At 44.1% G+C, this 14,542-nt stretch overlaps 1 protein-coding gene across 1 annotated transcript in view; it reads right to left on the bottom strand.

The window, feature by feature from the left end:
* The window catches only part of chd5 (chromodomain helicase DNA binding protein 5), a gene marked incomplete at both ends in the record, with an annotated part of 42,919 nt that overhangs the window by 14,273 nt on the left and 14,104 nt on the right, over positions 1-14,542 (bottom strand). Inside the window, 20 exons of the mRNA XM_079184191.1 lie at positions 208-332; positions 456-573; positions 825-956; positions 1,137-1,278; positions 1,621-1,794; positions 1,958-2,079; positions 2,315-2,452; positions 3,194-3,394; positions 3,577-3,768; positions 3,908-4,016; positions 4,244-4,375; positions 5,350-5,561; positions 6,063-6,269; positions 7,303-7,521; positions 9,013-9,179; positions 9,971-10,097; positions 10,277-10,389; positions 10,484-10,725; positions 11,301-11,419; positions 12,809-13,027. Of these exons, the coding sequence (XP_079040317.1) occupies positions 208-332; positions 456-573; positions 825-956; positions 1,137-1,278; positions 1,621-1,794; positions 1,958-2,079; positions 2,315-2,452; positions 3,194-3,394; positions 3,577-3,768; positions 3,908-4,016; positions 4,244-4,375; positions 5,350-5,561; positions 6,063-6,269; positions 7,303-7,521; positions 9,013-9,179; positions 9,971-10,097; positions 10,277-10,389; positions 10,484-10,725; positions 11,301-11,419; positions 12,809-13,027 (3,210 nt within the window). The remainder of the gene's footprint in view (positions 1-207; positions 333-455; positions 574-824; positions 957-1,136; positions 1,279-1,620; positions 1,795-1,957; positions 2,080-2,314; positions 2,453-3,193; positions 3,395-3,576; positions 3,769-3,907; positions 4,017-4,243; positions 4,376-5,349; positions 5,562-6,062; positions 6,270-7,302; positions 7,522-9,012; positions 9,180-9,970; positions 10,098-10,276; positions 10,390-10,483; positions 10,726-11,300; positions 11,420-12,808; positions 13,028-14,542) is intronic.

Below are 14,542 nucleotides of genomic sequence, written 5' to 3'. Positions count from 1 at the left end.
GAAACGTCAAGTCAGACATGTTTTTCGTTCACGTTTGGCGTCGTGCACCTGGAACGCTTGGAGGTCGAAAGTTGGAAAGTTCAACTGGGAAAATTACGACACCCGAGTCGTCTTGAACGCAGCAGCAGTCGTACGACCTGCAGGTTAAAAGCTACAAAAACAGAATGCAAGTGTCCGTTTGAAGGTCTCGGGGAAAAAAATGCGTACTTGGATGTCGTTGTGAGGATTCCAGTCAGAGTCGTAGATGATGACAGTGTCGGCGCTCGCCAGGTTGATGCCAAGACCTCCGGCTCGTGTTGAAAGCAAGAAGCAGAACTGCTGAGCGCCCGGCGCTGTGGCAAAAAAAAACACAAAAAAAACAAAGCGGGGGGGGCGGTTTGTGTGTGAGAGTGAGTAGAAGAAGAACAGGCATCCACACTCACTCACAAAGGCGGATCCTCAATTCACAAACTCACCATTGAAGCGGTCGATGGCCTCCTGCCTGAGGGCTCCAGTAACCCCTCCATCAATACGTTCATATTTATAACCCTCCACCTCCAGAAAATCTTCAAGCAGATCCAACATCTTTGTCATCTGTAAAAAAAAAAAATGCTTATAGCATTTAAAATGCTATTACAGGTTTCTGTAGCTAGGATTAAAATAAAATGTTAAAATTAAGAACAATCTGCCCTTCTACGCAAAAACGATCTTTGATTAGATGTCTGGAATATGAGCTGATTCACCGCCTAACAACTGATAAAAACATGGATGGCTGGATTTTCATGGCCACCAATCAATGAAAGCTGTGGCTTCCAGCCCAGAGACAACATGTATTCGACTGCTACCTGAGAGAAAATGAGAACTCTGTGTCCTTCATCTTTGAGCTTCTTCAGCATCTTCTGAAGCAGCGTCAGTTTTCCTGAGGACTTCACCAGTTGGTTTCCATCATACGAGCCGTTGGGTAACACAGGAGCTTCCTGCAAAGAAGTAGAAACAAAAATATATGAATACTTTTATCAATAAATAAATATAAATAGGGTCTTTCAGCCAAGAGACAAAGGCTTACATTTCTGGCGTACAGGTTGTTGTCTTTCGACTTCACGAGGCAAGATTTATTGAGATTAAATGTTAAACTGTGCTTAACGTCGCTGTCTTACCATAGCAGCCACTGGGAACAGGTAGGGATGGTTGCAGCACTTCTTCAGGTCCATCATAATGTTGAGCAGGGACACTTGGTTCCCTCCACCTTTGGAGTTCAGTGCCTCAAAATTCCGCGTCAAAATAAACTTGTAATATTTCCTGCAAAAAAAAATAGCCTCTTTGAAACTTGATGTGATTATAAGCCTGGCAGTGCATGTAATATTCTGACAGTGAAGTACGGCTTGTAAAGCTATAGTGGTTAATTGCATTTAAGCTTTCACAACATGCAAAGTGAAAATTATGTTATTTCCCAAAATGGCAGCAGCGTTTCCTGGAAAATCTTAAAAAATCTAATTTTTTCTCATTCATATTTAAAAAGCATTCAATGAGTAAAATGTATAGAAACTACTGTATATAGGAGAAAATGGACATTTTAAGTTTTACCACATGAAACGGAAAGCAGCAATACATTTCTCTGTGTCTTTAGTTCCCAGTGCTTACTTCTGCATGGGGCTGAGCTCCACTCTGACAATCAGCTCTGTCTTTGAAGGCATGTTCTTAAAGACGTCCACTTTGAGCCTTCTGAGCATATGAGGGCCGAGCAGGTCGTGGAGCTTCTTGATCTGGTCCTCCTTCGAGATGTCAGCAAACTCCTCCAGGAAGCCTTCGAGGTTGCTGCACAAAGAAAGAATTCAAAGCAGATAAGATCATTTATATTCATATTCAAACCATAAATTCAAGGTGGGGATCTATTTGATGCACCAGCTTGCAGATACTGGTAAGATGGAAAAGGAGAGAAAGACGGGCGAGTGATAAAGATGAGAGAGGGAGGACTTACTTGAAGCGCTCTGGGGTGAGGAAGTTAAGCAGGTGGAACAGCTCCTCCAAGTTGTTCTGAAGAGGAGTCCCAGTGAGCAGCAGCTTGTAGTAGATCTTGTACCCGTTGAGGATTCTGAAAAACTGGACAGGACACATTGTACGAGATATGACACACACGCCTCAAATAAGAATACAGTGAAACTTGTGAAACTTCCTGCATGTGAAACTCCAATGTTACCTCCAAAATCAGTCCTTTTGTTTCATGGATAAACATTTCCTCCCCATATCTGTCTGTGTTCCTGCTCCTTTCCTGTTTTTTTTCCTTTGTGTCCCTGATAGTATCCATGCTGTTTCAGTGCCAGAAACACAGTTTTACCTTTGACTGGTTGTTCTTCAGTCTGTGGGCCTCGTCGACCACCAGGCAGGCCCATGTGATGGAGCCCAGGATGGCTTGATCGATAGTGATCAGCTCATAGGACGTCAGCAGCACGTGGAACTTGATGGGTGTGTCTTTCTGCAAAGGAAGAACGGCAACAAAATGCACCTGATCATGACCAATTTAGACGTGGGATTATATGGTGGAGGGAAATGATTTGGTACTGCAACGTTTGCCATGGTAGTCCTTGAAAAGGAAGTTATCGCTAATGATACTTTATGCTCATGTTAAGCTGAATGAGGCAGTAAAAATGTATGTTTTTTTTCTGTAACTAGGAATTCATGTGATTTGTTCATTTTAAACAGGGGCCCGGATTCCTTTTTGTTCACCCGCGACTAGCAAACAACCCAATAAACAGTTCGCGCAACGCAGTCACAAATCTTCAGCACCACGGACAGCGCCGTGGATTCATCGATACGCAGCGCTGCTGATATTTAGAGCCACGGTCGGGGGTCATATATTCTAACTTGCACAAACCTCAGTCAGATAAAGGATCAAGGAGTCGGGCAGACGAGACCAATACATTCAACTAAACAGCCCCTCTGCCCCTTAGCTCTCTCTGCTACTAGGGGATGGAGAGGGGGGTGACAGGTTAACAAGGGGCAGTGTTGCATTACTCGAGATCAGTCTCAAGAACACTTTTTGAAGGTCTGGCTCTCGGAGTCAACCGAATTGAAAGGAAAATCTCGGTCTTATCCCCCCCCCCCTCAAATCGTCCGGTAGGATGTTAACTTCTCAACCCTTCTAGGCTCAAACAAACTAAAGCAAGGTATGTGAAACCAGTATTCAAACAGGGTCTGGCGTGCGTGCATGAGGCACCTTCATGCGAAACACCTTGCGTCCTGATTTCACCGCGCTGTCTTCAAAGGTGAACTCGTTCTCCCTGATGACTGCCCGGCTGTCTTTGTCTCCGGTGTAAGTCAACACGTAGAAATCCGGAGCCCACAACTCAAACTCCCTCTCCCAGTTTATGATAGTGGAGAGGGGCGCGCTCACCAGGAAGGGCCCCTTAGAGTGACCCTAGGGGAGAAGGGGGGGGGGGGGGAACATGACACATCACAAGATAAACTTCATGTTTCATCATTTACTCCTCTAAACTTGTTTTATTCTAGGTCGACATTATCATATGTACCGTAAGAATCTTGTAAAATGTGATACATGCTATTGTAATAAAAGAATATGACGTTGTTGTTCTCCCTCACCTCCTTATAGAGTGAGTAGAGAAACACGATGGTCTGCACCGTCTTCCCGAGGCCCATCTCATCGGCCAGGATGGTGTCTGTGCCCTGAGCCCAGGAGAACCTCAACCAGTTCAGACCTTCCAGCTGGTACGGGTGCAGTGTTCCCCCCGTGGCGTTAATGTACCACGGCTGGTGCTCAAACTTGATGGTTGGCTGGTGAATACAGGAGTAACATTTAGCCCAATGTAAATAGGAATTATACACGCAGCATAAAGAATAAAGATACAGCACCTTCATTGCGCTAAATCATTAGAATTAGTGGCTTTGAGTGCATCTGAACATCCCAACTTACATCTATGATGGGAGCATCAGGAGGGACCTCCCTCTTTGGGTGGTCCTCTTTCAGTTTCTTTCCTTTCCTCACCACCAGGGGGCGTTGGTCCTCCCCTAGTATTTGCTCCCTGGCAAATAATTGCAGCAACATGATGAGTCAAGCAGATTTAAAACAAAAAGGGGTGGGGGGCATCACAGATAGAGGGCAGGGCAGAGGGGAGACAGCAGCATATGCCTTCTTTATTTGTGAGGACCCGGGGACTCATTCTGCTCGTCCTCACCCTCATACCCACTCTATAAAAGGAGATGTAAAAGCAGCTATGGTTCAAATAACTTGTCCGTGCTGTTAACCAACCTGTGGTCCCAGTAAGAAGCTTTGTGGCGGTCATACTCTGGGACGTCAAAGTCATCCACCTCCCAGGTGCACTGGTCGTAGGGCAGGTCTCTCCACTTGATCAGGTAATGCACATCGCCATCCTTATCAAAGCTGCAGGGAAGAGTAAACATGAACAACAACAAAAAACGAGAGCTTTTAGCCGTTTGAATGGAAGTAAAAAAATGAAAATTCACCACCTTTTTATGTGGATGTCCAATCAGTTTTGATGGTGGATGTAGACAACTGAAGCAATAAATACCTCAGTGGGTCCTCTATTGACTGGGAAAGCTAAGCTCTGCTCCCAGAGATACATCATTGGGTATGACAGTGGGACATTGGGTGCCAGTTTCTGACACCCGGCGGGTCCCCGCCGGGCCATATCCTCTTGCACGGCTAATGCAGCCTCGGACTCCCTCCACTGCATTTCTTGGCTCTTACACGCTGGCTAGGAGAACTACTACTGAATATCCTAGTCAGCCAAAACACCAAAACACTGTAAAATGTGTGCTTGTCCACAACATCCTCCGCGCGCACATTTCTGAGATGCCATTTTTGCAAGCGAAGAAGAACAAGGACGCTCTGTTTTTGAGCGGAATCTGGAACATGCGGATATCCTCATAAAAAGTGGCAAATTGTCCTCTTAAGATCTTTATAAGGATGTTTTTATTGGGACATGACACACATTACATACAAAACAAGTAACTTATTGTCCTTCCTGCAGTTGTAGCTGCAAAGGGATTAAACATAGAAAGCAACTTTTTTAATGCACGACTCAACTCTAGAGTATATGTCATATAGTTGTGATCGTACTATAAACTGAATCCGTCTGAGATACGTACATATGAGTGACATAAATATCTGGAAAACATATAGGAAATAGTGTACTTTTGTCCCTCACTGCTCTTTTTCTGACATTTCAAACCCCCAGCATCTCCCATATTCTGAAATATGCTGTGCCGAGAGGAATAATCTCCATCAAAGCAAGATGACGCCGAGCATGAACCAAACTGAGATCCAGCAAAAAGCGTCAAGGCTGTAAAACAACGTTGTAAGATATAAGAGTGTGTGTAACTGTGAGCAGCCACCTGTGGTTGATTATCCGGTGCATGACCATCCACTCTGGTTTGATGCCGTAGCGGTAGAAGCGCTCCTCCATCACGGCATACTGGGGGTCTTTGCTCTTCCTCTTCTCGTTGTTGAGCTCCTCCTCACCGGAGCCGTAGTCGAACGGCGGAGGCTGGTCCATGTCGTTCTTGCGCTGGTAGTTCCGATACATGACCGTGTGGTACAGCTCCAGCTGCGCGGCCACAGAGAGAACCAAACAATCAATTCGGCTCAGCAGCACCTCTGGCAAAAGGACGTTTTTTTTTTCTTTTCTTCCGAGACAGCGTTATATCAGCAATCCACGGCGTTGAGACTGATTTGATTAACTACTTCACGTTCCAGAATGGATTTGACGAAGGCGAAATAAATTAGAAAAGGAAGGCCGACTTCTCCAGGGCCAAAACTAAACGAGCAATTGTTCAGACATCACTAAATGAAATGTCAGCTAGTTTTGAGTGCTCTGAATGGCTTCGTAATTGTGGTCGCAGTTTGAACGGCTTTGAGGTGTGAAACAATGTGCACTTAAAAACATGACAGATAAATGGCTGAAAGAACATGCATTGTGGTTTGATATTAAACTGCAAAAAAGACGGACCAGTGAGAACTCCGTTGGCTCTGTTGACTGCTGCAGCTCCCGGGGGCCAGAGAGAGCAGAAATGTTAATTTGAGATTAGACCAACTTCTGTTATCTCACCTGCAGCTCGCTGACCCAGGAGCAGTGCCAATACGACAGGCCGGCCCACTTCACGAAGAACTCCCTCTCTGGGTGGCCCTTGAGCGGAGGGTTGGTCAGCGGATCGGTTGGCTTGCCGTCGGGGCCGTCGGGTGGTTCGGCTGGCAACGGGGGTTCTCCCCACGTCCAGTGCAGAATCTTTTGGACCTTACCTTTGAGGGGAGGGCACTGAGAAACAAAAGAGAGGTGCTGTGATACACGCAGCTGTGTCAAATCGTGTCAAAGCAATAATGCTGCAACAATGATCTTGGTGAAAATAAGGGAGGTTTCAGGTCAGAGCAGGTAAAGTGCATCACTGGGGTCAACACAACTCAGACGGGTCTAGAAGGCTCACCGGTGGAGTAAGCCTCCGTCTCCCTAACCGGCCACCCTCAGAGTCTCAGTTCATGTTGCAGGGGGACACCCCAGGTGAATGGGGTGAAAAAGATGCTACTAATAGATATCGCAACTTCCTCAGTTGATTAGTTACATTAAGACAATTAGTTTTTCAGAAAATGTATGTTTAAATATGCAAATGAGGCATTATCTTATCAACTATGTGCAGAAAATGTATGTTTAAATATGCAAATGAGGCATTATCTTATCAACTGTGTGCTCATTTGCTTATATTTCCACAACAGAAGTTGGAGCATTGGATAAAGTCAGGTTCACAATGCTCGTATCATTTTGTTGACATATTTGAGTCGCAGCTTTTTACAGAGGGAATTTGGGATATCTCTTTTTATCACTCCATAAATCACAAAATACTGACAACAGCCGTGAAAAAAAATACATTTTAGCTGTGTGTTAAGGAATAAAATGCCCTATAAATTAGACAAGCCTTCTTTTCCAGGCGCCTGAGACAAAGTCGTCACTTAAACATCCATTCCCGTTTATGCTCATTTTTACACCAGAATATTTCAGGCATTTGTCGAGCCATTTCACGGGAAATTAACTCTGTTAAATCATCATAATATGTACAGTTCAAATATATATACGCACTTTGCAAAAAAATTTCCTCTAAATGTTAGAAAAGTTTAACTTTTACAAAAAGTGAGTTTAGAAAATGAAGCTCAACTATTTCATCCATTTTTCATATACTTTAAAACCACAGAATGTGGGTAGGGCTGCACACACACACGTTTAAACTGACGCACAGCGACGGCGAACATTTTGTCTTTCACACAAATAACATGAAATAGCATCAGGACTGTGAGCTCACCATGCAGCGTGGACACAGCCACTCCCCATTGGGGATCTCGGGGAGAGGTGGGTTGAGGCAGTGGATGTGGTAGGAAGATGGGCAGGTGTCACAACAAAGCAGCTCCCCCCCATCTTTACACAGTCTGCAGAACTCCATGTGGTCGTCCTCTTCCTCGCCTGCCGGCTCCTCTTCTTCCTCCTCTTCGTCTTTGGCCTCCCACTGGATCCCCTCTTTCTCCTGAGGGACGACAGGTCGAAGCAGAGACGGTAAATACTGCTCAGTTTAATTCACTTGGCTTCAAGTACTAATTAATATATATGATATTTACAGATTATTTTGATTGTGTAACAACAACAATATTAGTGTAGTGAGACCAAAAAGGCTCAATGAGCAAAGCTTTGGTGTGTGTTGCCTTGGAAGTCGTTATCAATTCTGCACATTAAAGATAAATTAAATGGAAGAATCTGAGAAAAGTCAAATCCCTCTTGGCTCAATGAATCACAAGCAACCGATTTTTAATCAACCAGCGGTCCAGACGTCGGTTCTTTTTAACGGGTCAAACTGAGGTCTCATTCAGTTTGTACCTCACTCTCAAATATCCCACTGCACTTGTGCTGTTTTGAACAGAATATTCAGAGTCTTACCATGAAATTCAAACATGTACAGATCAGAAGAAACTGACACAGTGTGTATGGTGGAATGTCTTTGGCTACGTTCACACTGCAAGCCTCAGTGCTCAATTCTGATTTATTGCTCAGATCAGATTTTTGTTGTTTGGCTTAAATGTGGTTTTAAATGTGGGCAATATTAAATTCCAGTGTGAACTGGTCAAGGTCATTAACTGACCCACTTGCTCAAAAAATGAACAATAACAAAGACGTCACACACGGCCCACTGTCATACAGGAGTAAACATGGATGCCGTTGAAGCACACCTCACTGTTCCTCCACTGATTAACCTCCATCGCAGCTGTCTTCCATGTTTGTGAGAGGCTCCGCCTAGAGCAGGGGTCGGCAACCTTAACCAATGAAAAGCTAGCACGAAGTGTACAAGAGAGTTTTTTGGACATGCTGAAGTGCCCTCTCATCTGCATGCCAAATCACCTCTTTCACAGCTATTGGCAGTTGCTCGGCCTTCACAGAATGGGACGAGTGCATCATTTGTAACCACAGGGGGTGAAGAAATACAACTACGTGTTACGTTTATTTCTGATGAACCACATTGGTGGAAGGCTGGTAGATTTGGTGATTTCGACTCAAATGTGAATGTTTTCATAACGAAGGCCGCCTTAAATGGGTCTCTCGTGAATAATTGCAATGTCCTGATAATCGGAGAACATTTTTTTTAATTTATAAATGTTGCCACGGACGTTGCCAAATATGGAAGTGGTCTGAATCATAAATGAAAATATCAGATTCCATGTGATTTGTGATGTTCATACTGTTTCTGAAATTCTGATTTGGGCCACTTTTGCTTGCAGTGTGAACGTAGTCTAGAGCCAGGCTTGTCAAAACTGAGATAAGAATGTCACGTGTGATGTCACTGGTTGTATGAAATATGCCGTTGAAATATCTGAAATACTAAAGTTATAAACCAGTGACAGTTCTTTACAAGCCCAATTAGACGACACACATTTAATTCACATGAAGCACAACTTTAGCAGGCTGTTAGCATGCATCAAAAATGACTTCATAAGTATATTTCTACATAAAAAAATAATGCACTCACACAGTGTGGACAGCTCCATTTGCCCTCGGGGGCCTTCTCCAGCTCAGGGTCCAGACAGACCAGGTGGTACGCTCTGGGACAGGTGTCACACAGGATGATCTCTCCACCCTGCTGGCAAACCTCACAGTAGTCCTGGTGGTCCGTCTCATAACCGTCGCCGTCTTCCTCTGGAGCGGGTAGAGGAAGAGGCAAATGTGGACAATTCCCACACGCAGAAATGCACTTGGATGCAGCGGTTATCGACAGCAAATGATGTGTAAAGGACTCTTTTAACCTCTCTCCACTGGCTTCCTGTTCATTTTAGAATTACTTTTCAAATGTTGGTGCTCACCTATAGAGCCATAAATGGCCAAACTCCACAGTACTTCGTGGACCTTCTGCACACCAAAAACCAGAGCCGAGCTCTTACGTCTTCTACCCAGGGTTTACCTCGGACACGGTTTAAGACTTGTGCCTTCCAGTCGTTGGCGCCTAAGCTTTGGAATTGTCTCACAATAAGCTTGAGGTCTGGACTCTTTTCAAAAAGCAGGTAAAAACCCATCTGTTCAGACAGGCATGCGGTATTTAGTTTTTTTTTAACTTGTGTCTTATGCTTGTTCCCCTTTTTATAGTTTTTTTCATATTTGTTAAATAATTATTTTCTTTATTTATTACATTTATTTATTTTTTTACAGCAAAGCACTTTGTGACTGGTGTCTGTGAAACGTGCCATCTAAATAAACGTTGCTTGATTTGCCACGAGTGTGCGGGCCACAGCTGCTGAGGAAGAGCATCTGCCTTCAGAAAACATTCCCAAAACAAATAAAGCTTAAAAAAAAATACATTTTAATTTCCTCGTTACCCATAATCAAACAGTCTGGTTCTGAGGGATTTAAATGGGATTTTTGGAGGAATGGGGGAAAACACACACACACACACACACAACACAGAGCATGGCGTGTGTAGACAGTAAACATACTTTTCCTCTTTTTACGCCCACGCCGGGCCTTTTTCTTGGTGGCGGCCCCCGAGGTATCAGAAAGCACAGAGGCACTGTGGATGCTGATGTCATCAAAGTCTGACTCCTCCAGGAAGTCCTCCTCACTCTGGAAACGCACACACACAAACACACACACACAAACTAAAGAGCTCAGAACTACACAAAGAATTAAAATAAACTTTAAAAGTAAGCGCAGTAAACAGTCTGGTCACTTTGATGCCAGTGAAAAGCTCAGAGGATGAAATAGCAGAGGAAGATGGTGGTGGAAAAAACAACAAGACATACCGAGGAAGCTTTCTTCTTCTTCCCACTCTGGCCCGACTTTGATTTGGTCTTCTTCGGTTTGGGTTTCTTCTTCCCGTCCTTCACTGTCTTGCTTCTCTTCCTGACGCCTGGTCCTGAGACACACAGGCACGTTATAACCGGGCCGGATTCTCGCTACTATTCCTGAAAAGCAATATGTGTTTCAGTCACGGTTCACCGGCCACTTACCCTTTCCCTCTTTGGTTTTGGCTTTTTTGATTGGCCCCAGCTGAGAGCACGGCTGGCTGCTGCTCACAGGCGTCGGCTGCGCCACGGTAACCATTTCCACGGCGGCAGCCACAGCGGCAGCCACGGCGGTGGCAGATGCGCCTTTGAACGGGTTGTTGGCGCTGAACTCCCGCCACTTGGCCCCTAACACTGTCATCATCTTTGACATGGGGATCTTGGGGTTCTTCTTGGCAATGAGAGGCCTGAGGAAAAAACCAGGGGGAGAGGAAACAACAACGGCAGCTTTATTATGTCACACTTCATTCCTGTTGATGTCATTTCTGCTTCCCTCAGCACTGGAGGGAACTGGGTCTTGATTTTCCGACATCCAACTGCCCCTTAAGATTTGTTCTCCCTGCTTTGCTGCGCGTACGTCGTGTTTGTGATTTGTCAGGCAACAGCTTGAGGTTTGGCACGCTGGCCTGTGAAAGATAGTGGGTCACAGCACCGAGTCCCAGAGCCTCCCAGCTGTCACAGGCATCCAGTAAGCAGCTGACTACTCACAGGGGGCACCGCAGGAGCTCATGCTCCACTTTGTCGGAGCAGAGGCTTAGCCGAGGCCAGACAGCCCCAGGTGAGACAGACTCTTTATACCAACAGCCGAGCTTTCGAGCGCAAACACACACAACAAAAAAAGAGAGAGCAGCGTTTGCTCGTCACACCGCTCTCTGGCCTCACCGAGAGGGTTTTTGTTTGGAAGTGTCAGCGAGGGTTTCTGACAGAAGCAGAGCAGTTAACATAGAAGGAAGAAAATCCAGACCCAAAATTAGATGCTTGCCTGAGGAACTGGCTGAAAGCCTTGTAGTTAGTGATGGTTTTGTAGTCGTCCTCGGTGAAGCCGTACTGAACGTCTTCCAGGCCCCACTCGAGCATCAACTGGCCGGATGATTTGGGTTCCTCGGGAAAAACAGATGGAAGGCATCAACATTATTATGTTGAATACTATTTCAATGCTTCTTTGTCGCCTAAACCCCTCTCAGGAATGGTTACCTTATTTATGATTGTTGCAATGAATTTAGACAAAGTTCACAAAGACTTTTTTTACATTGTTGGACTGCAAGACCACGTAGAAGGAAAGGAGACACCCTGTCCCCCCTTCAAAGTGCCCTACTCTTTTGGTTTGGGTGTCCTCTATGTTTCGCCTTCACATGTTGTTTTTGTCTTAGTCTCAAATAAAAATGAAATTACTTTAAAGGAGCAGTGTGTAGGGTTTAGTGTCATCTAGTGGTGAGGTTGCATATTGCATCCTACTGAATACCCTTCCCTTTCCAAGCTTATCAGAGAACTACGGTGGCCTTCAGGTAACGCAAAAACATGAAAGGCTGTCTCTAGAACCAGCGTTTGGTTTGTCCGTTCTGGGCTACTGTAGAAACATGACAACTCCGTGAAGAGGAACCGCTCCGTACGTAGATCTAAACGTCTCATTCCAAGATAACAAAACAAAAAAAACATTCTTAGTTTCACGTGATTATACACAAATGAAAACATAGGTGTGAATATTTTATTCATTTTCTTCCAATTAATCACACTAAATCCTATACACTGTTCCTTTAAATCCTCTTTCTTTGCACGCTGAGCCTGGACTGTGACAAAACATCTCCTGACGTTGGAACTCGAAGCCTCCAGTGCACATACGCTGAGAGTGTATTTTTAAGTGGAACAGGAGACATCTTCTGTCGAGCAGATACACTTTTGAACCGAACAACATTTTGCAGATTCTGGATTTTTAATTGAAGAGAGAAAGAGCAGCTGTACTTTTCTTTTATAGGTCTTGAGGGATCTTCTCTGTGTCACTTGTACATTCTGCCATGTACTGTACTTTAACAGTAAAGACAGTCATCATCTATTGATAATGTGTTCATATTTATGGATCTTTTCATAGTACTAGAAATCAATAAATTATCAATATAGTGCTAGCGTACCACAGCAGAAAGTTAATTGAATGCAAAATATTTGTTTTATATTCTTTTAGCCGGGCTTTTTATTAACGTTTTTGCTTGTTGTGTTTCTGTAAAATGGCCCTAGGGTATAAAAGCACTCAAAATATTTACAACATTAATAAACAGTTTATCCTCATTATCATTATTATGATTCATAATATAAATTATAATAATAATATTATTATATTATTGTATATTAGATTATAATATCAATAGAAATTCAATATGACTCTAAATTGAAGGCATTTGTAGCACGGTGAATAAAGGCCCTACGTCTGAAATACAGCATCCAGTAGAAGACAAGGAGTGACCTGCTTCCACCTCATGGACCTAGACTCAGACTCACTTTCATGTTCCCATCATCATCATCCTCGTCGTCATCTTCCTCATCTCTCTTCTTCTTCCTGGGCTTCTTCTCCTTCTTCTCCTTCGGTTTCTTCTTCTTCTTTTTGGTGGGGCCGTACGTGCCGCTCTCGCTCTCAGAGCCTACTTCCGGACGCTCCTGATCCTCCTCCACCTCTGAGGTCTCCTCCAGGTCGCTGTCGACTCTTGGCTGGATTCCTCCCTGAAGGTGTTTCACACGGACACACGAACATTATGGATACAAATAAGTAAATGCACGCAATGGGCCTCATGCAGGAAGCACAGTCAGTGCCCATTGATTTCACCAATGCTTTCTTCACACAAGTAAACACAAGTTTTAAATTTGAGGAATGGAAAACGTACATATAAATATCATATCATCATATTTGGATTGCCATATGTTTTAGAATAAGTATAATGTTTGGATTATTAAAGAAACTATTGGTCCATTGATCCCAATTAAGACTACAGAGACCCTTCTGGGTGGCTTTCTTACTGCTCTTAGATGCTTCTTGATTTCCCTCTTTCATTCCCCCCCCCCCAATCTATCACAGTGGCAGCCAATGGAACGGCGCCAGTACTGAAGCTCTGGAAAATGACATGTTTACTTTGCTCAGGTTTATTTAACAGTACCTCAATTTCACTTCTACTAAAGTTCTTCTTCTTACAGCTTTAGTTATTGGCGGCATCGCCCCGATTCCTCGGGCATGTGCCACATTTGCACACACACAACACCTGCCCTGATGTAGTGTTTAGGGGGCGTTACCTCTGCCAATAATAAACAATCTGCCACACGCCTCCAAGTTACGATCAAGAGTGAGTAAGAGCAGGTTTGGATGGTAAAGAACCTTTGGTGCATCTCAATTTTCTCAATTAAGAGAAAGTATAGGAGACATTGAAGAGAATGTTGCAGCATGAGGCCCAGTGTTGGTTATTTGTCAGCAGCAGGATGTGAGCATATGTGAAGCTTCAGACGGCTTTCACTGATCTCTCTCATTCTCCGGCAGATAAAAATGTGTGCAGCTGCAAAACTATATTTGCGCTGAATGAAATTTCACCCGGACAATCTTCACGTCTTTGATATCGTCAAGAGCTCCTGCCAAAACAGCTATTTTTGTAAATGTAAACAGCTAGAATCTGACTTTGAATCTTGCTTTAGCTCTCTATCTGAAGACGTGACTGTGACTGACTGAAGCGAGCATCAAAGCCAGATTCCTGGGTCTAAACTGAATTCAGTGTCTGTATTTTACCATCGACACCACAGAAGGAACTCTATCTCCAGTTAATGTGTCCTCTGAGACAGAATTTCATCTAGTGATAAAAATGTGGATAATTAAAATATGAAACTCATTGATGAGGGCACATGAGCATGGCATTAAATCTGCCAGGGTTAGGGATTAAAGCTCCCACAGAGGCCACCCACGCTAAAAACATACGCTGTCAGACTACTATAAAGCACTTTGGATAAAAGCTTCTTCTTGACGGCATTTGCATAAATTAAATTATATCGCTCCAAAGTGTCACTGCTTTGCTAATATTATAATTCATCTGCCTGCGATGAAATGTATAAATTGCTACATTACGAGTCAACAGTTAGCGGCGAGGCGACGAGGAGTCGAGGCAGAAGCAGGTTCGCTTTTTACACGCGATCGAGCAACAGAGTGAACCAACAAACAGAACACCTCCGGCAGTGCAGCCAATCACCGCTCAGAGCCCA

The sequence above is a fragment of the Pholis gunnellus genome, assembly GCF_910591455.1.
Source record: "Pholis gunnellus genome assembly, chromosome: 3".
NCBI lineage: Eukaryota > Metazoa > Chordata > Actinopteri > Perciformes > Pholidae > Pholis > Pholis gunnellus.
This window is presented reverse-complemented; position numbering and strand designations above follow the sequence as displayed.